Source organism: Sardina pilchardus, chromosome 18 (genome assembly GCF_963854185.1).
Source record: "Sardina pilchardus chromosome 18, fSarPil1.1, whole genome shotgun sequence".
Classification (NCBI taxonomy): Eukaryota; Metazoa; Chordata; class Actinopteri; order Clupeiformes; family Clupeidae; genus Sardina; species Sardina pilchardus.
The window spans coordinates 22114422-22142088 of NC_085011.1; the positions used below are offsets into that span (position 1 = coordinate 22114422).

The following is a 27667-nucleotide window of genomic DNA, read 5'->3' on the forward strand; positions in this document are numbered from 1 at the left end:
GACACATCAACTAGGACTCTGGGATATGTAGTCACAGTCCAGATTTTCTCCTTCGTGTAGCCAAAAATATCAAATTAATGTTCTAAGTCGAGCAGACTGTCCTTACCAGGAGGCACTAAGCCTACTTGGGTTGACAACCAACATGAAGATACACATATGGCTTCAGAATACATCATACTGCGGTAAGATTTTTAAGAGACCTCTGCCTCATACTCTCCAGTTCGTGTGGCTGCTATTTACTCCATAACCTATAGGCGTGAACGATTCCATTAATTATATGCAAAGAATTGAATGAACTCCGCAAGGAATATTTGTTTGATAATTTCATTTTCAAAGAAAATATACCCAAAGACGTTTCATCGAGATATAATCAGGAAATAGAAGACGCCTTTCAAAAATAAACGTTCTGTTGTAGCATCTGGTTAAATTTTGTCCACGTCAACCAGGCTAACCTGGTATGCATTACAGTGCTATTATTACTTAGGTAAACATGGCGTTATACCATGTATACTAAGCCATCTATAACTATTTTAACAGTTTGACACAGTTCTTCAAGCATTTAAATTAAGACGGCCAGCTTGTGAGTTTTCTTTTTCTTGTCTTTCCACCCTCCCCACTTTGTTTCTTTTTTTTACATTTTCTTTCTTGTTTTTGTTCATTTAGGTAGAACTGTGTTGTTAATAAATGTCAATGTAACTGCTGTAATAAAAGTGACATTAAAAACTACAATCCCCATTAGCCTGTTCTGTATCGTCCATGCGCCGCAGTCAATCAGCTGTTGAGGCAACTGCTGACTCTACCTCGGCAGAAGGGTAGCTCATTTGTCATATCAATACCCAGACGAGGCAAACAGAAATAGCCTTATTTACAGAATCCCAAAAGGTGAACGATAAAGGTAATGACTATTTCATTTAGTGGTAAAATGGAACAAGAAATGCATGCGTGACAGAATGTTTCTAACCATTGGTGCAGCGTCGGATTAGGGAAGTGGATGCGAACATTTTTCTCGAAATGGCCAGGTAGCCTATATGGATGTGTTTCTGACTAGGATGTGTTGCGAAACAGACGTTAAACTATTCAGGCACGTGTATTGTAGTCTTTGTGTATAATAATTAGCCTCTTATCTTTGTAACTGCCTCTGTGTATTGATTACTTTGATGACCTTGAATAGGCAGCTCCTTTGCAGCAACCAGAAAACAGGGATTAACTGTGGGTGGACTACCATGCAGCCAGCTTTACAGCGGTGCAATATTAGTTTCATTCGAGGATAATGATGCTCCGAATAGCCAAACCACAAAATTAGGTTATGGCAAGCATTGCTCAGCAAAATGATGTCACATTCATGGTAACCCAGGTTGAAGTAATATTAATAGTCTGGTCGATGTTGAATAGGCTATGTCATGACCTTGCAGATTATGTTTATACATAGATAATCAGAGGGTAATATCACTTTGCCATTTTGTGTTAAAAGTTGCTGCAATGGCACACATTGGTGTGAAATTTTGAAATAATTGCCTGTCATTGACACAATGACGTTTCAAGGCCTGTTTTGTGTAATACAGATGGTTATGCATATACTCCAGATAGCCCAAACTGAGTAGCCTAGGCTAGACTCTTATTCAACGAATAACGATGACCGATTTCATTGTGAGAGTAAATGGCAAGTTGGCACTAACCCTGCCATGACAACATAGCTCACAGAAACTTTGCGTTTCAGAGAAAACTAATCAAGTCAATTTGTTATAAAGACGCTCAAGACTGTATAGTCTCTATTCTTACAGACATGTTTTCTGCAGCGCTCCAGCTATGCCATGGGTGTAACCCAAGAACTTGTAATAAATATAACCCAGTTGCTCGGACGCATGCGAACACAGTTGTTTATGTTCAGAAAACACATTTCAACATACAGACTTTTCCTTCTGCATCCAACATATTTGTCAGAAATTACTATTTGAAATGATGTTAGCCTTGGATGATGTATTTTCTATGACATGCGTTGAGTCATAGTAGGCTACCCTAAACAAATTAGCCAATGCTGCTCTCATAGTTCTCTCGAACCATTTCTCCAGATGACAAACGGAGAGTGCGGAAGGCTAAATCAGGCACTGTCATAGTGTTGTTGGCAACTGGAATACTTTTTTCGATGTTGCATGGTCATTTTATTGCCCTTTACGTTCATGATGTTCTATAGTGGGTTACCCCTGGACGATACCTATGCGTCTGACTGAAAGGTTGAAAGCTTTTAATGCGTCAGTTGTAGGGAAAGGTGCTATGTCTCTTTAACCTTGCTGAAGGACGCAGATGTATTTATTGACGTATGCAAATTAATTTAGGGCGGTCCTAAAAAATACAGGAACAAGAATCGGTTTCACATTGCAGTGTGGAGTTCCGGTGAAAGGGAAAAGAGACGTGGCGAAAATTGGTGAATATCGGCGTCCTCCAAGTTTGTCCTCTATCAACGTCTTTGGAGAAAGCTGGCGTTGAATAGAGCAAAGCCGCCGAATCTGTTCTTGAGCCGTGATATTGTAGCCTAAATGCGCTCACACCGGCAATTTTTGCTAAATGGGTGATTACGGTTTCGCCCTGCAGTCTGCTTTCTCCAGCTATACCAGAAATAACAACAACATCCCGGCGTTTTCTCCGAGCAAGCACTATAGCAGCACGACGAGTGTAGTGTATGACATCCTCAATAATAATTCGTCTTTGTTTTTCCCCGTTGCAGCTCAGCAAACCATGCAGGATGATTTACTGATGGACAAAAGCAAAGCTCAGCCCCACCAGCAAGACCCAACAAACGTAGACCCTCCTTCTACCCCGACCCCCTCATCAGAAACCCCAACCTCGGAGGAGAGTCCATCGAGTGTGACTAACCAAGCACCCTGCGCTCAAAACAACAAAGAGAAAGTACCGATGGAGTCGCCGATCCTGCCGGGGTTGAGCTTTCATCAGCCGCAGGAGACCGGTGGCACCTCCTTGTCCCCATCATTTGGTAGCACTTGGTCTACTGGAACCACGAACACCGTGGACGATAGTTTTTTTCAAGGAATACCATCAGTTAATGGGACTATGCTTTTTCAAAATTTCCCACACCATGTCAACCCGGTTTTCGGAGGGAATTTTTCACCACAAATTGGATTGGCACAGTCACCGCACCAACAGCAGCAAGCACAGCAACAGCAGCCCCAGCAGAGGAGGTCTCCTGTTAGTCCCAGCCATGCCTCTTTCCCCCAGAGAAACGCATACAGTCACCAGACCGTCATGAACAGCAAGGCTTCGTCGTCTTCTGCGTCGTCCTCAGCATGGAATAACCATCAGAACGCACCGTGGAGCACAGGCTCCAATCCCTGGAGCGGGCTCCAGGCAGGCAGGGACCCACGGAGAGCGGTGGGAGTCGGTGTTGGGGTGGGGGTCGGTGTCGGGGTGCCGTCTCCCCTCAATCCTATCTCCCCGATGAAAAAGCCCTATCCGAGCAACGTCATTGCACCTCCGAAATTTCCCCGACCTGGTCCCATGACCCCTAAGTCTTGGATGGAAGACAACGCCTTTAGGACAGACAACAGCAACAATATGCTACCTTTTCAGGTAAGCAATGTTTGTTTCTTTTAACGAATTTTGAAAATGTAGTTGGTCTATTTCGATGTAGGCCTATAAGGTCAACATTCAATATCACCCCAAATTCTTCTAATGTTTGTATAGCCTGTTTGAGCTATCCAAATTCAATATTTTATGATGTCGCCACGTATTTATGACTGCAGCTCTGGGGCACTGATCAAGTGGCGATTGTCTTCAGTCTCGCAATTGTTTTGAGAAAGCAAACTTTGGTGTCTAAAAAGCGCATAGCCTATTTTCATCGAATGATCTGGGTCCCCTTTCGACCCCATATATAGAGGGAACATTTTGTCTTGCCTGCTGCGGTAGGCTACTTTCGACAAAATAACTATCGCAGGAAATGACCTTCAAATATTCAGATCTCTGCTGTTTCTTATAGTGTCCACGGGTTTACTAGCCAAAAATTATAGCCTCCCGTCAAAACTTGAATGATATCCTTATGATCGCAGCCTCTACAAATTCGCCTGCTGTTTTTTAAATGTGATTTTGTTGTCCAAACCGCAAAGATAAGAGGCCTTCTCTGTTGCAAGTTTATGTCATGTTGGCTATGCTTATTGAGAAGCTTCGACGTGAATGGACTTTCTTTAAGTCTTATTGCAGCCTACAGTCTTCATTGGCTACTTGGTCTGGTGTAACGTGTAGTCTTTTTTGTCGTTTGTAAATGTGCGTGTGTCATTAGCCCATTTTTTATACATCATCATCATTATTACTTTTGACGATACATGGAATAAGTCTACACCGCGAAAGGGTTAAATGTATTCCTCATCAGTATTCTGCCAGCTCATTCAGGCACGTTTAAAGGGAAAAGTATTTGCCTGTGATTGGCTCACTGCAGACAAGTAGGTGGGTCTTTACCATATCCAGCTGATCTGATTGGTGTGGTTTTTTTACACCGGTTGTCAATAATGAAACATAATGAAATGCTGTCAGTGTTGAGCTAGATTCTCTCACACTTTTTTTGTTTTCAACAAACCTGTAGTTTACAAAGAAGAAGTTTCATGCCAACATTAGGCTTCAACTCCAAGGTGCAATACAGAACTAAGAGTTTAAATGTTGCTATAAAAAGTCCTTCATAGTCTAGGATCCATATTTGACATTTAAGAAAATTACACTATGGAAACATCTATAAAAATGTAAGATGATTTGACTGTTATCAAGTAGCCTAATGTTTAAAGCAATCATTGGAAATATAAAAGTAACTACACTGGAAGAAATCATTAGGAATCCAAATCAGTACAGCCTGAAACCTGAAATGTCCCAAAAATGTCTCATGACACCGTCGGTGCCAACAGGCTCACACTGGTGGGAGATGAAGCCTATGGCCAGTACTGCAGCAGTGTTAAATTGATGAGTCATAGAGACTGTTCACGAGCGGCAGCTTCTGTCCTGGTGCAGTTTATGGCAAGTGTGTGCTAGCATTGCCATTTAAGCCTCAGAATCAGAAATATAGCCACATCTACCCTGACAGATCTGGATCATGGATACAATTATTCAATGAAGGAATACAAGTAGACCTAAACAATGTGCTATTGAAGTTGATTGGCCAGTTCAGTAATAATGTGCTGGGAGTATTCTGGTTTGAATAGATGGAATTTTGGCTAGTCAGGGCAGTCGCTTGACAATGGGGGCTAAATTGCATAGTAGCACTTAAACAAAAAATAGCCTGGGCAATGCTCTGGGTTTCCAGACTGAAACAGTGTTTTTTTTGTGTGTGTGAAAATAAGTATTAGTAAAACGGTAATGAAGTCTACATTTTACGATTCTTTTGTGATTCTAAGTGGAAACTTTGAGAGGCAGTGGTTGACTTTTGCACTCATGGCTCTCGGCTCCCCCTCCCCTCTCCCCCCAGCATATTGCTGGTGATGTCCATCCGAACTAAAATAATTAAAATCATTTGCAAATCTGCACCAGTGGTTGCTTGACAATGGAAGTCCACTGCATTCCCGAGGCAGCAACCCAATCTCATTACAGGCGATCGGTCGCATTGCTAAGGATGCTAAGCTCCAGTGCGGCATTAACTTGAGCGCAGAACAATTTTCCAGATGGTGGCTTTATTATCTTCGTGGGTACTTGCTCAAACAAGCCGTTTGAGTGATATTACCACAGTAGCTGAACCACATGAACCCCCCCACAGTTTCCCCAGGTCATGCTCAGACTTGTTCATTTTGCATCTATGGGGGTTCAGGATTACTGTGACCTTGTTGTGCTCAAATGAAAATTTGCCAGTACAACATTGGATTCCAGAAAAAAAAAACGATGGAATTGAGAATGAAAGATGGGGTTAAGGACATGGCTGACTTCTGACCAAGATTAGGTTGTTAAGCAGAACCCTCTACATTTCTCTCCCAGTCTGCCTTAGTTCCTCTTATCCCTCCTTTCCCTGTTTTGCAAGCTGAGCCCACTAAGCTGACACTTATCGCCATGGCACAATATATCATGTTGGCCCCACGCTGGGGCCTGGCGAGCACATTCTGTGCTTTGTCAGCAGAGGTCAAACCAGGTAAAGATGATGTCGTGTAGAATAGGATTAAAGGAAGAATGCCTCAACCCCTGACCTATTTGGTATGCATCTGTGGTGAGTTGCCATTGTTTGTTTCTCCCAAGTATGCCGCTTATTCTGGAACTGTGGTCATTCCTGCTCGGATGGTATTGAGGTGAGATTAATAACGTGCTTGTGTGCAATGGTGCCTGGCTTACCTTGGGTTTTTTAGCAGGCAAGGTCTAGAATGTGAGGAATTTAAATTGCCGTGCCAAACAGAGGCGAGGAGAGAAGAGTCGCGTGGACATTCCAGGAGGTATCTCCCATCCACATATACGCTGAACTTTTTTTTCACACTTGTGTGACATTTTGCCCTGAATTTCACTAGCTTTGATTGCAGTCAAATGAAACCCAATACTTATGGAAATGAGCAGAGAGCTCCGATGGCAAGGTCAAAGTTCTCACTTGCAAATCCTGGAGGTGTTTGCATACTCAATGTCTTTTTTTTATAAAGCAAGGTGAAGTGTCCGGTGCTTTCCAACCTCCACGGCCCTGCCAGGTGAAAAACCTAACGTGGTAATGTCAGGCCTGTGACCGAGTTTTTACATTTTCCTCTTCCTTCATTTGACTGCTGGCTGGATTGCCTCCATCATTCAGAAGACAGAGAAGCTCAGGATACAGTTGAAAGCAACTTGAGTCACAGGAGGGAGGACTTTTGACGTTGTTAGGAAATAGATGCTGTGAAAGGACAGAGGTTTTGAAGTGTGTTAGCGATAGCATTTTGAAACCAAGAGCTCAGCATTTTAAATGTCCGTCATTTGTACAAAGTGGGCAGATTTTTATCTCGGCCCAGAGAGGGGGAAATAACGCTTTTTGAATGCTCAGCCAGTTGTGTGACAAAAGCGCTGGTGTGCAAACAATGTGCCTTCCTCTCACCACTGGCCACAGGAGGCCTCTGCCAAGTCTATAGATCACATATTCACACGCTTTCCAAAAACTCCTCTTCCTTTCTATCTCCTCACTCGCTCGTTTGCTCCTGTGACACATTGTTTCATAAATGCCGCCTTTGTGCATTCAATGTTGACGGGAGCACTGCACATCCTTTCTTTTCAGTTTTTGTAAATGACACTCACTCTCATTGCCTCACTCACTCACCCTTCTACGTTCATTCATCCATTCATCCATCCAATGACCTGATGTTTTACCCAATGTTGTCCTTGTAAAATGAGAGTTCCACGTGACGGCAGGGTAAAGACCACTTTTATGGAACATACTAGTTATGGGGTAGCCTGCTTCTGTTGATACAAGGCCACAGAAACTAGTTACAGACTTCTGCCATACAGTGCTGGAGGTTCTAGTTATAAAGGCACTCATGAAATTGAATGTGATGGATGGATTTTCTCAACCTAAGTTCAACTTGGAACTAGCTCTGTGGCCGTTCCTTGTGATGTTAGATGTTGGATGTTGCAGATTGAATGCAGGCAGCCCAGCGGGTGCCATGTTCAAAGGGTTTTGTGTTTGCACACATGGTGCTTTGCCTGTCCTCTGCTGCTAGAAGATGAAGTTGAGTCCAGCAGGATGATTTTGAGTGCAGTTCAAAGGGACTGCGATCGAAGTGTTTTTTTTTTGTTCTGAATGAAGTTATCATCTTCATAGTCCCAGGTGATCTATCCTGGTTGCCTTCATCATGTCAGTAGGCACAGGAAATGATGTCCACTTGTAAAGCCAATGTAATGAAAGCAGCGATCATTTCTTTTGAGTCTGTATATCTCTTATTGACAGACACACTAGGTATATTTTATTGACAGACAGACACACTCCACATCTCTACACTTCCTTGAAAGTTGTTCATGCCTGTTTAACAGCATGCTCCAGCGTAGCTGCAGGAACTCTGTGGCCTATAGCCTCTCATGGTACAGTTAGACAGTTATTGGCGTGTGCTGCTGTGGTCCTAAATTCATTGTGATTGGTGCCTGCCTGGATGTGATTGCTTTTTATTCGATCCCACAGTCCACTATTCGCATGAATATGATTGGATCTCGTACAGTTGAGCAGCCAAAAAGTGCTCAGTGTTTACCGGTATTATGTTCGAACGTGTGACCAACATTCCGTTGTCATGTCGCTCTGCAGGTTTGTACATGAGCAAAATCTTTTCCCCATACTGCTTCCTGATAGAACTACTTTAGAGTTTGACTTTAACTTTCATCAGTTCATAACAAGGATATTGAAAATTCAAAGGTTGTTTGTAACACCTTAAAGGGTTTGTATTCTGCATTGGTGAATGCAATGTGTTCGACACACTGGGTCTTGGTGAAGTGAGTCTTACACAGGCTCTTGAAGGTGACCCTGACCGTCTGACCGCCGACCTCTAAACTCTGTTCCTCTTCTTGCTTTTCTCTCCAGGACCGGAATCGGCCCTTTGATCCATTTAACTTGCAAACTTTGGAGAATTCCTTAATGGATATGATAAGGACTGATCACGACAAAGGTAAACCACACCCAGTCGGTGGCCCACCAATGACTATCGCTGATATTATATGGAGGAATCATTTTGCAGGTTAGGAATATTCACACACCCTTGCTTATTTGTCTTTTTTGGCTTCATTAAAATTCCTGATTGAGCCTTTTTTGTTTCTTTTGCTCTATTTTGGCTTTTAAACGACACCCATTGATTTATTTTTGTTGCAGCAATCATAAATCATTGTGAATTAACCACTGGCCTTACCTGCAAAATTGTACATGTTGTGTTTGTGTGTTAGTGTGGTGTTTGTAGCTCTTTGCTTTTCACTGCTAATTTGACCTAATGATGATTTTTCTTTTCTTTTGCTTTTCTGTCACTCTGCTGCATTGAGTTTGGGAGGGGGTTGTTTTCTACTTGAATTTGAATATGTTTGTGTGTGAGCAAGGTTAACAGGCAGTCTCCCTAACAGGTTTATTTGGTATTGAGTGTGTTTTTTGGACACTTTTCAATGTAGATTCATGTCTTTGGTGTACCAACATTGCCATAGAAACTTTATTAGTTTGTATGGCAATGCTGTGTAGTTATGGCATATGGTGGCAATGGTTAGATTTTGTACTCCTGTAGAGGGTAGAGATTTGAGGGAGGTCATGAAGGAGCCTCTTCTGTGGAATCTTACACCACTTCACTGTCACATCAAAGGGACACAAATTATTCAGCTAATCTTTTCAACACTTGCCTCCAGTGGCTGGAAAAAAAGATGCATTTCATTCCCACAGGTTGAGGCAGTCATTTGCATTAAGAGCAACATGCTTCTGATCTGCACAGTACATTTAGGCTCGTAAATAAGAGGAGTTTTAGATCCAGTAATAAATTCAAGCAGATCTCCCTGTCATGTCTCATCAGTCCTGAAAGCACTTAAACTAGCAGAGTTGTGTAAAACAACGGCGGCCTTTTAAAACGGCAGTTTCTCATTGGCCTTTGGAAGTAGTGACATGACAGTGGAGGTTGTGTGAGTATATTCAAATAAAAAGAATATATAAAAAGGTAACCAGATCCGATCATACCAGACCTCTCCTTAAGTCTTAAGTGTAGGACAAGAGGAGAGTGTGTGTGTGTGTGTGTGTGTGTGTGTGTGTATGTGTGTTTCTTTCTCAGTGTGTGTGCATGCATATATATGTGTGTGTGTGTGTGTGTGTATAGCGTGGAGTGGGGGTTAGCGTTCACTTCGAGGCCTGCAGGTTGGGTCTGTTGCTCTCTCATGCGTTGGCTCTGTTTTTCCTGTCCAGCGCTGTGTTGGCACTGTGTGGCCACCGTGTTGTTTTGCTCAGAGGTCAACGGGGTGGCCCACCCCCCCCATCCCTTCACATTGGCTGAAGGTGAACTCTGGGTAGACAGGCGGGCCCAACTAAGAGAACGGAAATGGGAATTTAGTTGCAAATCGCCTGGGTGACCGCAGAGATGATTGGCAGCCAGATGTGACCACAATCTAGTCTCGCAGTGTTTACTCCCCAATCCCTGTAAACACTGTGGACTGTTTGTGGTGTGTGTGTGTGTTGTGTGGTTATTACATGCTACCATTCATGGATTGGTTATTACATGCTACCATTCATGGATGGGTTATTACATGCTACCATTCATGGTTATGGTAGTTTGACCTCTTTCTACAACACCCTGAGCTTCTGGTCAGTAGATTTCATTTCACAAACCTGCTATTCCTGAATTGTGTCCAGACAACAGAGCAGATTGTGCTGCTCGTGCAATGCTCTGTTTTCAGGAGAAATGGGATGCAGTCGTATGGAAACTTGCGCAGAAGACTGTAAGCCACTTTGGAGGAGCATGTCTGAAACGTGAGGTTAGGGCTCAAGCATTTGCCATCTACTTGCCAAAGGGCCAGACAAGTTTGCCATGGTCGTTATTTTCGTTTGGTCGTTTTTTTTTTGTTTCTCTACTTGAGTGAGCAGTGAGTTGGCTTTGGGGGCTGGGAATGGATGAGTGATGGTGAGACAAGCGGAGACTGGCCTTGGGGTAACAGGGTCACCTCACCATGAAGGAGACCTTGAGCTCGGGTATGATGAGGACTGTGCTGCTGGTCAAGGGGACTTGTTGTGTGTGTGTGTGTGTGTGAGAGTGTGTGTGAGAGAGAGAGAGTGAGTGGGCGAGAGTGAGTGAGTGAGTGAGCCCCTTCTTCTGACGGGCGTCTGAACACTCATTAATCCGATTGGAATGGAATGCGTAGGGGAATTTACACTTTGTTTTGAAGGGGGTCTGCAAGCAGGGCCGGGTGAAAGGGCCTGCCCCGAACAAATGCTGCCTTTTTACCCCCAACCCCCCAACCCCCCTTCCCCCAACACCAACACCATCACCACCACCCCCCACCACTCAAAACATCCACTACCATACACTGCAGCAGCTCATAGATGGCCCCAAAGAGGGGTTAGCTCGGCTCACGTGCAGAGAGTTAGGCCTCTGGAAGCTCACTGTGACACACACACACACACACACACACACACACACACGCAGACACACACACACGCACACACACACACACACGTGCACTTGAGCACAATAGCCCCTAGTGTTGATGTGTTGATATGCATGCATGTTCGCTCACACTCGCACGTAAACAAAGCTGTTTTTTCCCCTCAACCTGGCCCCATGTGACTGCTCTGTGCCAGTTACACATCGCTAAAGCCTGCTTTATCTGCTCAACGTGGGGCTTTTAAAAAACCATAAGGCTTGACACATTTTTTTTTTCTCCCCCACTCGTTTTAATCGAAGCTCTGTGCTGCCCGGTTTAGCAGTAGTACCTCATTAGGGGGGGTGACAAACGATGTGTGCGGATTTACATGACTGAGCGAGGATGGGGATGGAGGCAGGAACGCCCGCCGTGACAAAACCTCACTGTTAGTGGAGTGAGGACGGCAAGTTGGTGGGGGCATACGTAAGATTATAAGACGCCTGTGTGTGTGTGTGTGTGTGTGTGTGTGTGTGTGTGTTCTCCACTACACCACGTCTGGCCTGGTCAACAAGCCCCTAAAAATGTAAGCGAAAGAAAAGTGACCCCTGCAGAGGAAATCACCTCCACCACTGCCACCTCTCTGGCTCCTGCCTCCCCATCAGAGAGTTCAAACACTTCAGACGGGAGAGATTGAGAAGAGCCGGGGCCAGGCTAGGCCAGACGAGAGGATGCTGTCTGTCAGAGCCGACTCCAGCCAGTGCTTGCTGGTGGATGACCCTGTGATCCCAGACCGGAGTCTGACATGCATGAAAGCAGGACCAGCCGTGGTTGAAGCAGTCACTGACATGCAGGATAAAGACATGAATGCTCCTTCTGGGCTTTGGGGGTTTTGGACACAATGGCGTTTTTTTTTAAAGTGGTAGTCGTCAGCATTAGAGCTATAAACAGATCGGCCCCATTGTGATCGTAGTTCTCCCCAAGTGTCATGGCGTACCATTCAAGAATAAAGTTCAGAAGGGCCTCCAAACATCAGCTCTTGAGTATGAAAGGAAGTTAAAGGTGGATGGCAAACTAGAGTTTCAATGGTGAACTGGAGGAATTATAAAGTGAAAGTGAGAGATTCAAACTAGAATAAAGTACTCATTAGAGTGAATAGCTTTGCCCACCTTTTCAGATCTGTAACAGATCCTCTGCCAAGGAGGTTGTGTATTTCCCCCGAGGACGTTTGTACATTTGTTAGTTGGTTGGTTTGTAGTATTATGGAATACAACTACTGGCCTGATATTCATTGTTTCAACTTAGTTGAAAGGCTCATGCAGGAATCTTCTAACTGGTAAAGTCAAATTAATGAAGGCAAAACTGAAGCCTTTAACATGCAACGTGAGTCAATCTGGCAAGTGTTGTTTTCTGTGTTCTGCTTACAAATACACAAACAAGCCAAAGCATGGATGAAACCGCCACACTTCAAATGTAAGCCTTAAGCAAGCTTCTATATCAACCTTTAACGTGGGTAAACATGTTAAACATGCGATTCTAAGTGTGTCGATAGATGCAAATATATGGATTAAGCCTGTAACAGTGTTCTTATTGTGCACACATGTTACTGGTGGCTATCAAGTGGCTTCCTTAATCTACCCTAATCTTTAACAGGAAGTGAGCTTGTGTTTTTATCAAGAGGTCATGAGCCTCCCCCTTGAAGTGCACAGAGTGGAAACAACTGGGCATGATTCTGCATTTGCGCTTTCGTGTCACAGTTGAAAGTGATAATGTGACACTAGTCATCTACCCTGCCCCCTCACACACACACACACACACACACACACACACACACACACACACACACACTCACACACTCACACACTCAACTGGACCCCGGGTCTTGTGACATTATCGTTTTGCCTTTAGGAGTGGCTTGTACCCCACCCCCAACCCCCGGCACTCTCGTATGCAATTTTTTTTTTCCAGTGGCCATTTATAGGAGGCCCTAACGTGCTGTTTAATGTGGAACAGAGGGCCAAGACGTGGTCTCAGCCAAGTCCAGGAGAGCTCCAGGTGTGAAGCCGCCCCCTGTGCAGTCACCCGCAGCTCCTGTTAACCCCTCACAGACCCCCCTGACAAGGGCAGGCCTTGGCTTCATCTGTCATCATGGAGCACTTGATCAGTTGTCACGAGGGGGGGGGGGTTAGGTGCCTTAGTCTGCCATTTCAACAGGAACTTGTAGAGAGAGATGTTATCTCTCTGATAACCGTAGCTTGTCAGTCAACTTGAGTTGGAATAGTATCTGCCAGTTAGCTGATTTACATTTTTGGACCATCAAACTGTCATTGGTCGCAGGTGAAACATGACAGGCATCACACGCTGACGTGTTGGGGGGGCCAGATAGGCACAGATAACCGTTATTGTGCTGGCTCAGATAGTGGCAGGGATTAAAGGTCTTGGCTCCAGTCCCTTGACCTCATCTCCACAGTTGTGAAAACACACACACACGCACACACACACGCACACACTCATCAGCATGAGCAGTGGTTGTGCATCGGCCATGCAGAGGCCCCCCGAGGCTAAGAGGGGAAACGGAGGCTGAGAATAGCCAGCCCTGTCTGTGAGGAAATGTCACTTGCACAGCGCTTTGTTGCCCCGTCACTGCAGATGCCATATGGCTGCAGATATTCCTGTCCATGTCTGTCAGCGTGTGTGTGTATTTGTGTGCATTTGAATGAGAGGAAGAGATTGTGTGTGTGGGTTTTTTTGGGGTGTGTTACTTTCTCTTGTGTGTGTGTGTGTGTGTGTATTTGAATGGGGGGAGATGGGATTGTGTGTGGGGGGTTTTAGGGTGTGTTACTTTTTTTTTTTTTTCATAAGAAGGCGTGGTGATGATCCCGGCCCCTTAAGAAACAGCCACAGCTTTGGCACGGGCTCCAGTGTTACAAAGGAACATTGAGCTTTGGCTCCCGACCAAATTGCTCACAATGCAGCACACATCTTGAGCAAGAAGCAAGCCACACTGTTGAAGGTTCTCACTGGAAGTTTCCATAGAGGTTTTGGCAGGGTCTCCGCTAGGAATCTAAAGACACAAGACAGGGTCTCATTTTATGTCCACTGTCTTGTCAATGTGAAAGATCTAATTCATTCTCAGTTTTTTCAGTCATTTTTTTTCAATATGTGATGTAGACTTATTAAGTGAACATCAAGTGCTTCAGACAAGTAAGGAGATGATATCTTCTTGTTCCTGCATGCGGTTGAAACGACTGCAGGTGACTAAGTCAGGAGTTCTGCTAACCGATCCGTTCTTCGCTAGGCATAATGCCACTGTGAGGTTTGCGACAAGAACAGACTGATGAAATTGGGTGTGCCCACAATTCCTCCCACTGATCTGTCTGGTGTAGCAACACCTCTGCAGTGTGGAAATTAAGTTGGTGTGTGGCCACCTCATGTAATGTGTACAATTAAAAGTGTAAAATAAGCATATAAAATCATGCGTAAAATAGTATATAGCCAATTCAGTTTCTTGTGCTGTATAGAGTAGGTTGTCATGTTGTAGTTTTTATTAGTCAGTCAGTAGTTTGCTGCCGTCTTGCCATACTGTGTAATGGATATAAAAGCTCAACAAAAGCTCTTAGTCTCAGGCCTTGGTCTCGGTAGGGGAGGTAGAGTTGCCACTGATTTTATAAAGCCTCTGCATCCAGCACCCAAGCCTTGGGTCGTTTAAATGCACAGGGCGACCCTGCAGTGACTTGGCATAGGGGTGTGTGTGTGTGTGTGGGAGGTTGGGTGGGGATGAAAAGGGACTGTTGGGGTGTGTGACTGCTGTAGGCGTCTGTGTGTGTGTGTGTGTGTGTGTGTGTGTGTGTGTGTGTGTGTATGTGTGTGTGTGTGTGTGTGTGTGTGTGTGTGTGTGCCTGTACTGATTCAGCAAGCGGGTTTGACGGCTACTATCTGCCGCCATACGGTTCACATGGTTTCACATGCACGCCCCATGCTGAACTAACCAAACAGTCAAATAAGAAGCAGCTCTTTGTTTCAGGTGTGAACCTAACTGACAATTTTGAGTTTTGTGTGTGTGTGTGTGTGTGTGTGTGTGTGTGGGAAGCTCACATTAAACAGATTATCAACACAAGCCACTTGTCCTACTTGTGCTGCAACCAACAATTTACCTGTCTGAAACACTGGAAACTGTGTGTGCGTTTGCATGTGTGTGTGTGTGTGTGTGTGTGTGTGTGTGTGAGAGAGAAAAGCAGAGAGGCTCGTCAGCATATTAGAACGTTAGAAGCTCAAAGAGGCTCTTTAGCTGGCCCCTGTGGGGGGTCAGTGTGTCTGGAGTGGCTGACTGCAGTCTCCTCTCCGCGGGCCGAGTCCAGCCGAGCAAGCACACCCCCCCGCCCCACACACACACACACACACACACCCTCCCTCCCCATCAGGCGCACACTGCAGAGCTCTCCGCATTTTCCTCTGCACCGCGTGAGCTGATGTGCCCAGCCACGCTCCGACAGTGCAGGGGGACTTGAGCTGAGCTGGGCCTGCGCTGGCCCGTGTCCGCGCCGCAAGAGCTCGGACATGTTGGCGAAACAAATAGATGGATGAGCGGGTGGAGCGGTGAATCATGCCATTACCACAGCTCTGCGAGCCTAAAAGACATAAACACACTCTGACACACACCTACACTACACACACCCGCCTCCACACACACATATTACACACACAAACAAACAACGCTCCTCTCTCGTCTGCCTCAGAAGCTATTTAGCTGTCAGTCTGAGCCAGAGTAGGTGTAATGAACAACAGGCCCATAAAAGCCGTCAGGAAAGGGGGAGCCAGAGGAGGAATAGGTGAGGTAATGTTGTGGGGATGTTCCATCTGTGTTGCATGTTTCTAGTGAGGGCTTTGCTGTTAACACGCGTCTTGTTTTGTTTGTCTGTTTGTTTGTGTGTTTGTGTGTGCCTTTTCTCTAACAGGACGCATGGGTTTGAATTTCCCCCACCCAGCAGCTGACCACATCATGCCCCTCAACAGTGAGTGACCTTTTCATTTTAATCATTCTTGTTTTAACCCTCTCTTATTTGATCGATTCCTCTGCTTCTGGTTGTCTTTGACTTGTTACAATACAGAGAAGAATGTGGGGAAAAGTAGGTCACGCTCCCTTTGATATCTTTGATTTGATTATCCTCATACACTGGGTATGGTGTTGTAAGAGATGTGTGATGTTGGGTTGCCGTAATGGAGGGCGCTGTGAGTTGTTCTGCTTGTCTGCTAGGGAGTCATGCGTTGAGCTCTTGAGGAGTAGCGCTTGTGGTTTGTAGAGCCGCCCTCCCATACGGGGATGAGTCACTGGCACGGTGGGCACACCTAGCCTGCTGTGCCCATCCCTGGCCCCACCGCCAACTTCTCCCGTTTCCCAAACCACACACACACACACACACGCACACACACACGTGTAGCCTTTCGATGAGGGCCTTCACAGTTGTTGCCCCTCATGCCTGCTCAGGGTGAGAAGGCCAGAGGTATAAATAGAGGACCTGTAAGACTATACACGCATGCTGTCCTCACAGGCAGGTGGCTGAGAGAGCAGGTTTAAGGGGGGGGTTCAGGGGACACCCATGATTGGGTGGGGTGGGGTGTTGTGGGGGACAGGGGGTTGTCATGCTGCCATGTGGCTCTGAGGTTTGCTGGTCAGAGCTGTAGAAGCACCGTGGATATGGAGCCAGTGGTCACGGCCATGTAGTTTCCTTGGTCGAGCTCTCTGTCTCCCCAAGATCATAGGTCTGAGTCCTCAGCAGCAGTGGTCTGCTTGCCTCAGACAGGCAGGGCCGAGCCCTGTTAGGAGTTGAGTGTGAGGTTGGAGGAGGAAGAGGAGGAGATTGGTGGTTGGTTGGTCGGTTTGAGGGGAGGGGGGGGGGGGGCGGGGGGGCGGGGGGGCAGGTTTGTTGGCCGGGCGGTGGTGGTGACATCACCAGCAGGAAGCGGTGTGTTGGGATCCAGGGCGCAGGAGCACAGCAAGGGAGCAAATAAACAGCAGGGCCACTTAACGAGCACTTTCCCTCCCGATCCCTCTCTCTTTCTCTCTCTTCCTCTCTCCCTCTTTCTCTCCTGCACTCCTCCGCTTCCTCCTCCGACAGGATGCTCTGTCTGCTTTATAATGAATGGAGGCGAGCTGGAGAGTCTCTCCTCTCCCTCCCCTCCTCTCCTCTCCTCTCCTCTTCCTCTCTCCCTCTCTCCTCCTCTCTTCTCCCCGCCACTGTGGCTGCGGCTGTGGTTTGGACTCAGTCCGGGCCTCGTTAAATCCCCCGACGAAAAAAGGAGGGCCCTTGCAGTCTCTCTTTTATATATACATTTTTTCATATTAACAATAAATCTGCAAAGGGGCAGATCTTCCTCTTCCCTCCTCTCTCCCCTTGGTTCGTTGACTTAGTTATTGTCCATGTCTATAAGTTATTAGTGCGTGCGGCTTGAGAAACTTTAGAGAATTCACTGTGGCCTTTTAATTTCCCTGCGGTGCAGAGAAGCTGTTGCTGTAGCAGATCCACAGTGAAATGTGGGTGAAGACTGAAATGTGCTGTGGCTTGTTTCGTCCCCAACAACGCAGATTAAAATCTGACACACACTCAGGCCCCGGGGGGGAAATCACGCTCGGAGGCTGACGGTTATGTGCCGGGGAAGTTCTCCTAAGTGCCTCTCTCTCTCTCTCTCTCTCTCTCTCTCTCTCTCTCTCTCTCTCTCTCTCTCTCTCTCTCTCCCTCTCCCTACTCCTCCTCCTCCTCCTCTTCCTCCCCTTGCCAGACGGTTCAGTCTAGAGGAACTGCTGAGGGGCAGAGGACAGGCCGAGCGAACAGTAGTAGTAGACTTTAATGAAAACTGGGGTTACTGAGCTCATGAGCCCCCCCCCACACCGAGACCAATATGTCCCCTGTGACATCCTCAATGTCTCCCCTGTTGCTTTCTCCATTTCCCCTCCGTTGGTGTTGATTATGTTTCTTTGTGAGGAGAAGTTTTGTAACAGTTAGTCATCCCTTTTGTCCCTGTGCAACTGTTTCTCCCCCCCCCCTCCTCCAGGCCTTTCTCTTGTAGAGGACTCATGCACACGAACACGTACTTTGATTCCACTTTTAGAAGTAACGTTTCCATCAGGATTCACTATCCATTTCTGAATAATTCGGTAGATTAAAGCTGTTCAACGATCTATTATGGGTTTCACTCACACACTCACACACTCACACACTCACACACACACACACACACACACACACACACACACACACACACACACACACACAGCTGAAGAAACAGACGCTAGCGTGGCGCGACAACATGTCCCAGAGGAATGTGGGTGAAGCGTTCCTGCGTCTCCGGGCGCAGCAGCACATGTGGGACCCCCCCCCCCACCCCCGGGGGCTTTCTCAACGTCTCTCCGCGCACTTGTCCACCCCGCGCAGATTTACGTCTCTGCCAACGCGGCTGTCTTGTCTTTTGTCAGGAGAAGAGAGTCATGTGAAATGCTGTCGCAAGAGTATCGTATGCAAATGAACTTCTTTTGAACGGAGTGAAGGGTCGCTTATCTAGCATCTCGCTACCTTTGGTCGTACTGCTCCATGAGTGGAATGCGCCACAACAACCGCAGTGCACAGGAACCTGTAGACCGGAGGGGGAATCTCGTCGCTTGCAGACGTGAGAACCTTCTGGAACACCTCTCGGTCTCAGGGCTGGAGGCAGCCAGCATGCCTGATTGTTTTTTTTTCTGATCTGTATCCTCCATGTGATGCCATAATAACGGCAGTCCTCGTGGCTGGAAGTGCCCTGCCCATGTGACCTGAGATTGGAGCCTGATTGCAGTTGGCTTTTTGTTAGGAGGTGCGTGTGTGTGTTTGTGTGTGTGTGTGTGTGGGGGGGGGGGGGGGGGGTTTGTGTGTGTGTGTGTGTGAGCGAGATAGAGGCCTCTGAATTTCTGACCACAAGCCTGTTCCCATCTGAAGGGGGACAGGCCCTGACAAAGTATGTCTGACTGACTGTGCTATCACTGTGCCATGGTCATTTTTTTGTTCTGGTTGTCTGCCCACAAAACGTATATCTCTATCTCTCTTTTTCTCTCCCCACCCCCCCCCCCCCCCCCCCCTCCCCTCCCCCATCCTGAACTACACTCCTCTTCTGTTTCCCCTCTCCCACTCTCGAAACCTCTTTCCATCTCTCTCTCTCTCTCTCTTTCTCTATCTCTCTCTCTCTCCGCCCCTCTCCATCTCCCTCCCCATCCCCTTTCTTCCATCATGTTCACAAGCAGCCAGGAGCTATGGCCGCAGAAGAGGTAACCTTGTCGCCTTTCCTCTGTCTTGTTGTGCTTGCTGAGTGGGCTTGTGAGGGACGTTAATCTCTGGTTCCCGCTTGTGGGTGTGTCGCAAGAACCTGTGATTCGTAATCTGATGTCACAACCCCTAGCCCTAGTTTCATCGACTTCACAATTGGATGAAAGCGAATGATTCCATGCTCCTTTTGGTTTTTTGTCCCGTGATTTTATTTACATTTTAATCATCTGGTGAAAGGGATGATTTTTGATTCTCCAATATCTGTGCAGCTGCATGCTCCTAAAACACTGCCATGTGCTTTTTTCAGCACAGTGTCATATTTTATTCGTTTTATTTCCTCCTGCATTACGTTGGGATTGGTTGTGTTTCATTTCACCTGTATTTATCCATCCTCATGTTGGAGCTTATCTTGTCCAGACCAACATTGACAATCACAAAAACACTTCCTAACCTTAGGAAATGTCCAAATTCCCCACCGAAGCAGTGTTGTGAGCATGGAGCTTCTCAGATGTGACTAATTTCAACATTTTAATTTCTTAACAGGTGTTTTGAACAGAAACAGACATTTTTTGAACTAATGCTGTGGATGGTTAATACAAATAGGCTCTGCTACCAGAGCATTCTCACTTCTTTTGACACCTCTGCAGCGACAGATGATCAGAGAACTGAGAATGTCTACTCGGTCAGATGGGCCGCTGCTGTGTTGAGCTTATGGCGTGTTCACGTAACCTCTCTGAGACACTCCACACAGTTTTCCGTTCTCAGGCCAAAAATGGCCATAGAAAACATACAACAGTCAGTAATTTAGCAGAACATCAATTTAGGTTTTCACCATTCAAGGCTAATCATATTTCAGCATGCATTCTGGAAACACATTTTGGCCTTGGAGCAGGATTTGGTTACAGTACAATAATAATAGGCTTCGCTTGCTCCGGCTTTATTGTAATGGTGGTTTTCATTAAGGTCTCATTCCCTGTCCATTTTTGTAGGCATTTTTTCATTAGATGCAGCAGGCTGAAAGAGCCTTGAGTTATTTTCATCTGGTGAACTCTGACCAGTGTTAAATATGTGGACATATAAGAAGTCAGAGAAGCCATGTCCAGAAATGGTGAAAAGGAACGCTCACTGAACCTAAACAAGCAATAATCTCATTTCCTCTGCACACCTCAAACAACTTAAAGTCTGACCTCTGGAAGGTGCAGTCATACATGTCTGATTGTAACATAATATTCACTCAAATCATACACTTACTGAACTTGAAATTGTAATCAAAAACATTCCTTGATCCATATGATTAAAAACTGCATCAGTCAAGAACAATGCAAATCTGAAGTAGAAAGCAATCAGAAGATGAAATGCTTATGTTTGATTTGTTGGCTATGTCTTAGAAAGACAGAGGTACTCCTCAATTCGGCATGAGATTCTTTGGTCTTGTGGAATTTGTCATTTGCATCAGTCACTCATGTGAACTGTTCTAAGTGAGCGTTATTTCAAATGCCACATCTCTCAACTCAGTCAGTGTGCTGTCTGGCTCATTGCCAGACTTGCTTACAGCAAATGTTGTTGTGCCTGTCACGTGGGTTCATCTTAATTCCTAATAAAAACCTCACCTCTTTGCTTCTTCCCCTGTCTCACTCTCTTTATCTCTCTCTATCTCTCTCTCTCTCTCTCTGTTCCCTACATCTCTTCTCTCCTCTGTCTTGCCGTGTTGCAGGTCGTTCTTCACTGTTTCCCTTTGAGGATGGCTTCCTTGACGACGGCCATGGCGAGCAGTCGCTGACGCCCGGGATGAGTTCTCCCACACGTTGCCAGAACGGGGAGAGGATGGAGCGCTACTCCAGGAAGGTGTTTGTCGGAGGCCTGCCCCCTGACATCGATGAAGGTAGGGTCCCCCCCCCCCCGTCACCATCATTTTTGGACAAGATATTATCCATGTACTCACAGCTCACCATCTTATTCTGTCTGCGTTCATGGATACTGTCTTAGTTGTAGATTGCGGTCTACTGACTGTGGTCTTAGTTGTTTTTACAGCTTTTATGTCCATTTCCATGCTTGTTTGTTTTTTTTCCTCCCCCCAAACTAAATTTGGAAAGGAGTAGGAATTTCGCAGATTTCACAGATGGCACGTTTTATTTTCTGTGTGTGCACAGCTGTTTGCCACTAAATGTTAAATGAAGTCAGGCCATCCAGCCATTTCTGTGCACCCAATCTCTCCACCTCCCCTGTTCCAATTCACACGCAGATCATCTGGGAAAATACCACCCCCTTCACTCAACCATCTCAAGTCTTCACCTCAGGCGTGCACACACACACACACACACACACACACACACACAGACACACAGACACACACACGCACACACACACAGACACACACACACACACACACACACACAGAGACAGAGAGAGAAACACGGACACACACAAAAAGGGAACAAACACACACCTATAACTCAGATCCATTTCACTCCCCGCGCTGTCTGTCCTTGACCTCCCCCACTGTGCCCTGCTGGTTTGCCCAGGGGTTGCGTTACACCGGCTATTTTGCCAGCCAGGGCCAGAAAACCTGCACTCGGCCCCTGCGGCTTGGGAGGAGAGGCCGTCTCCAGCTGGGGCCATCTCATGATCCCGCAAGGCCCATCTCCTCTCTCTCTCTCCCCTGGCCCTTTGGCCCCGCCAGGCTGATTGGCTCACAGCGTGGGTGGGAAGTGCGAACCTATTGGCTGCCGGGGTGGGTCCATCGGGCAGCCCCCGCAAGCCCATTGGCTGCCTGTGTGGGAGCCTGTTGGCTTACCTCATGGGGCTGGTAATTGGTTGTGTGTGTGTGTGTGTGTGTGTGTGTGTGTGTGTGTGTGTGTGTGTGTGTTTTGTGCGGTGTTGGCAGTGATTTGACAGAGGGGGGTGGGATGGGGTGGGAGGTGTTGTGAGTGGCAGAGGGCTACAGCTGTGGTGGTGGTGGTGGTGGGGGCTCTGTCTCAGGGCAGATGTGAGCACTGCTCTCCCATGGGTGTGAACATGGCCACAGGGAGAGACCAGGCTCTGGGAATCTGCAGCGCTGGGCTGCCTCTTATATGAGCCTTTTATTAAATTTAGACTTGAGACACACAAGGCCTTGCACAGAGGAGCACATGCTCTCCCTCTCACATTCACACCGATACATCCCTAACTTCTCTCTCTCTCCCTAACTCCCCTCTCGCTTTCTGTCTTTGTCACAAAAACACACACTTTCACACATGCTTGCATTTAGCACTGTCATACTGCATATAAAGAAATGCATGTACAACACACACACACACACATACACATACAATCACACACACTATTGTCTGCTAGTCATCTTCAATGATCCTCTTGGATACATACATACACACACACACACCAGTGTGCTTTTCATCTTCCACAGTCCTCGTACCCACACATACACACACACACACACACACATACACGCACACACACACACACACGCACACACACACACACACACACACAGACACAGACACAAGCACAAAAGGCTGGTTTCATAACAGCCATTGGCCTGATGGCAGCATCATGAGGCCACAAGCACAATGAGTGCAGTAATAACAGCGAGTGTTAAACAGCCACCAGCCAGTGTCAGCCAGCAGTGCCTATCCCCCCGCCAGCACATACCAGAACTGTGACCACACACACCACTGCAGCTTGGACCAGTCAATGATGTCAGGTCTTTTAAGACAAAAAAACCTTTTCAGCCTGTCTGATCTAATATAATATGTCTCTTTCTCTCTCTCTCCCTTCTCTCTCTCTCTCTCTCTCTCCCGCAGATGAGATTACCAACAGTTTCCGTCGCTACGGACACCTAGTGGTGGACTGGCCCCACAAAGCCGAGAGCAAATCCGAGAGCAAATCCTACTTTCCACCCAAAGGTACGCTAATCGCCCCGGGGAACACTAACGCTAATAGGGCTCCCAGCTGTCTCCTGTCCGACTCTTAGAAGATAATAACACTAGACTGCCGCTCTGGGCCCCGTGCTTGGGCCCCGGCATGCCGGATTGGGCCGCTGTGAGGCTGTGAGGTTGTTCGAGACACGCACACACACGCACATACACACACTCACACACACACACACACACACATGCACACACACACACACACACACACGCACGCACACACACACCCCTGCTGTGAGTCCTAGAGCCAATCCCTCCACTTCACTTTAATGAGATGAGGATTTGGAGGCAGAGGCCAACTTCACATCCCCTCTCACCTCCAAAAAAATATTTACTTTTTTCCCCCTCTACCTCTCCCTCTCTCTCTCCCTCTCTATCCCTCTCTCTCTCCCTCTTTCCCTCTCCCTCTCTGTCTCTCTCTCTCTCTCCCTCTCCCTCTCTATCCCCTCTCTCCCTCTCTCTCACACTTTGAAGCACAAACACGCACATGTTTGGATCCTCCTATCCCATCCATTCTCTAACCCGCGGATGCTCAGCCCTGTGGCCGCGGTTGCCTCCCTCCCTCTCTCTCTCTCCACTGGTGAGCTTATTTCCCCAGCGCCCCAGCTGGAGTGCTTTGTGCGCCGAGCTGTGGGGATATTAACTGGTGCGGGAAGTGAACGGCCCCTGCAGAGGGCTTTTGTTTGCCCCCCTCATCAGATAATGTGCCCAGGGGCATGTGCAGATGGATACGGACTGGAGTGCTCTGGAGGACATGGGAAGTGTGTGTGTGTGTGTGTGTGTGTGTGTGTGTGTGTGTGTGTGTGTGTGTGTGTGTGTGTGTGTGTGTGTGTGTGTGTGTGTGTGTGTGTGTGTGTGTGTGTGTGTGTGTGTGTGTGTGTGTGTGTGTGTGTGTGTGTGTGTGTGTGTGTGTGTGTGTGTGTGTGTGTGTGTGTGTGTGTGTGTGTGTGTGTGTGTGTGTGTGTGTGTGTGTGTGTGTGTGTGTGTGTGTGTGTGTGTGTGTGTGTGTGTGTGTGTGTGTGTGTGTGTGTGTGTGTGTGTGTGTGTGTGTGTGTGTGTGTGTGTGTGTGTGCTGTATTATATGCTCGTGTGTGCACTGGTGTGTGTGTACAGTGTGTGTGTGTAATTGAATTGTGTTGGTTGAAATCATGTTTGCCTGGACTGGAAAGTGTTTGTCAGATCGGTGCAGATGCCCCTGGGGGGGGGGGGGGGGGTGTCACAGGCTCCTCTGGGCAGGTGATGGGAGCGCTGAGGCAGGGCCAGGCGCTGCGTCATTCCCAGAAGCCTCGGCGGCAGCCATCCAATGCGTCAGAGTAGGGAAGCTATTAAGGTCTGCCTGGAAATAGCTGACATTCTTCAGGCAGATGGTAATGCATTGCATCTGGAGGAGGAATGAAACCAAAAAAAAAAAAAAAAGAAATTCTGGTTATGTTGTTTGCTCTTTCTCGCTCTTTCTCGCTCAACCTTTGTCTGAGCATCTTCATTCTCTCTCTCTCTCTCGCCTCGCTCTGACAAAAACTTTGGGATGTTAAAATAGACTTTCTGTTTAGGAGAGACGGCTCAGGTCTCCTTTTAAGGAGAGCGTTTGGAGCAGGGGTTAAGCTGAAAGGAGATGCACACCTTCATCTGGTCTCTTTGTAGCTTCATCCTCCATAGAGCCTAATATGGGGGGGGGGGGGGACCCACGGTAGCCCATCGCTCCCGTTCACATAGTTAAACAGTCTCGTCACATACCTGAAGCACCATGACCGGGTCAAGCTTTACATTCATGTATAATTTTGTCGTTGTAGTAGTTGATCTATACATAATTGTTGTATACAAGGAGAACATGTCAGATACGTGTGTGTGTGTGTGTGTGTTTCTGTATTGTGCATGTGGTTTCTTCATTCCCAATGCTGTAACCAGTGTAACAGCAGATGTGGGACCCCTGTCAAGTTGCCATCAATCCCCATCCTTATTATTTATTTATTAATTTATTAAAAAAAAAAAAAAAGGAGAAAAGAGAGAAAGTAAGGACTGGCCGGAGCTTAGCGAATGGAAGATGATGCTCTCTTTCCATGCTGGCCTGGCAGGGGCCCGCCACACCAGCGGGGAGTTGTGTGCGTCTCGGTGCGTTTATGGCGGCCCCCGCTCCCCGCTCCCGCTCACTGCTGCTGCGTGTGACTCACTCGATGGCTCTCAGCCCTTCAGCAGCACGCACAGGGTGGGGTCTGCTCCCCCAAGCCCCCCCCCCCCCCCCCTCCGCTCCCCTCCGCTTCCCTCCGCTTGTGCACTGTCCAGTCCCAGGGCCTCAGTGCCACTCAGTAGCACAGACGCTGGCTGTCATGCATCTTCTCCAGATGTGGGGTTTGGTTCACATTTGAATTGAGACGTTAGTGGGGCGGTTTCCATGTGTTCAGCCTAATACTTCACTAAGTGCTTAGTATCAATGGTTGGCTTTTTGTTGAGGACAAAGCTGAAACCTTACCCTTGATGTTTAGCCATTCAGCAGGTGATTTTTGAGTCTGCATCATAACTAAAGAACAGTGTTGTGCCCTTCAGTGCTTCGGGTTGTTTTCTGTCCCATGGAATAGGAATTTGATTGTGAGCATAGGATTTAGATAGAACGTGTATTTTAATCCTTTAGCAGGTATCAGGTAAATTTGGATTCATCATTTAATTGAAAATCACTGCATTGTGGTGTATTTTGGTGTGTGTGTGTGTGTTACGTGGCCCACCTCCACAAAGTCATGTCTCTGTCATAATCCTCTTCAGTGTCCAGGGGCAAACATCTGTGTTTTGTACTAACCCAGGATGTGCAGCGCTGCGTGCGTTGCCAGCCCCTCTGTCATCCGTCTCTCCACAAAGCCACCTCTGCGCAGGGCCTAAGGGCCTAGCTAACACATAAGCTCCAGACACTGACGACTTTCAGTTTGGTAGATCATGGAGCCTCACAGTTCAGGGCAGCTCCCCAAAAAAGACAGATTGGCACCAGAGCACTAAAGCATCTCTGTGCGACATCCCAATTGAAGAGTCTCTCTTTGAAGGAGACTGCACAGATCACCTGAGGGTGTCAGTGGATTTGATGACCTCGAGGCCGGTGTCCGTCTGGATCAGTTACGATGCAGTGCATTGACCATCCTCACTGGATTCCACCTCCAACAGATATCACTAGAGGACGGTACCGGACAGAGTTTTATTTTGTTTGGTAGTGGCACGATGGTGCATCTGCTTTCAGTTACAGACCACACTGACGTGGTTTAGGGACACTGTCCAGCTGATTATTTTGGTTGGAAGAGCTCGTGGAAGTCAAGAGCGTGGCGAGGGAACGGAGGAAGTATCGGAAGTTTTTTTTTTTTTTTTATTGTCCTCTTTTTTTCTCTTTTTTGTATGTGCAGTGGTTGATGTCGTCGCTTCTTTTAAACAGCGGCTTAATGACTTGGCCCCGGCTGTTTGCTTTAGCGGGATACATGTTTGTTTCTCTTCCCACACTCTCTCACTGCTCAGCCTCGTGAGTAAAGCAGTGTGAGTCTTGTTTTTGTTCTCTCCCTCCCTCCCTCCCTCACTCCTGCTCTCAGTCTCTCCATCCCTCCCTCCCTCCCTCCCTCCCTCGCTCTCTCCATCCTTCGCTCCCTCGCTCAGGATTTATCAGAGCTGGTATGAAGGTGTCTCTGTCTACCGCTCCGGATTGGAAAGAGAAGATGGATGCTCTCTCGCCGTGGCACTGTGGGAATGACTCGGACGGATAGTCCTCTGTCCACTCCTCTGGTCCTGGGAGGTCTGGACTGGAGGCAGTGATTTACTCCCGTTCCTTCAAAGCCCAGACACTGACCTGCTGGTGCACGGGTGACCTTTGCCTTCCGTTTTGGCAGCAGCGAAGCCTGTTAAGGAAACGGCAGATGTATACTTATGTAAATATATATACATATATAAACATGGAGAAAAATACAGGGGAGAATGTGCTGTGTGCACATGCCAGTAAAAAAAGACGGCGGTTTCAAGAACACCAGGATGCATTCTTTTTTCCGCGCACAGGAAGAGGATACACGTGCATGCAGTACATGAATTGGCATAATATAAAATAAAGAAATGAGGTGGCAAATGCCATGCCTCTCTCTAGGCAAGAAAAAAAAAAAACTCACTCCTGACCTTGAACTCCTCCACAACAACAAACAAACAAATCACGGATCGCTTATTAGCCCATATCACAGCGTGATGTCACTTCCTCGTGCAGAATGCTCTTGTTGTGGTGAGGCCCCCCCATCATTAACTGCTGCTTATTGCCGGCTCTTATCGGTGTCACTGCTGGAGAGCTCTCTCTCTCTCTCTGAGCCGTGCCGAAGGCGCTTGTTTATCTGGCGCCCGATAAGCGCCCATCGTGCTGTCAGGGAGTTCAGGCAGGCCAGGGAGGCCTTGAGGTAGTGGGGCTAGCCACAGCCTGCTGTTTATGTGTGGTTAATGGTTACC

General features: G+C 47.1%; 1 protein-coding gene across 7 annotated transcripts in view; it reads left to right on the top strand.

Moving 5' to 3' along the window:
- The first annotated feature begins 4 nt into the window (after positions 1-4).
- Positions 5-27667, top strand: part of cpeb3 (cytoplasmic polyadenylation element binding protein 3) — a 39244-nt gene continuing 11581 nt past the window's right edge. Inside the window, exons 1-7 of one of the 7 annotated variants that reach the window (XM_062519010.1) lie at positions 5-182; positions 2723-3582; positions 8492-8645; positions 15960-16016; positions 19274-19297; positions 21010-21177; positions 23096-23197. In XM_062519010.1, the coding sequence (XP_062374994.1) occupies positions 143-182; positions 2723-3582; positions 8492-8645; positions 15960-16016; positions 19274-19297; positions 21010-21177; positions 23096-23197 (1405 nt within the window). In that variant the 5' untranslated portion in view covers positions 5-142. Of the gene's footprint in view, positions 183-776; positions 896-2391; positions 3583-8491; positions 8646-15959; positions 16017-19273; positions 19298-21009; positions 21178-23095; positions 23198-27667 lie in introns of those variants that run through there. The other 6 variants (XM_062519011.1, XM_062519012.1, XM_062519006.1 and 3 more) reach the window with 6 other exon arrangements.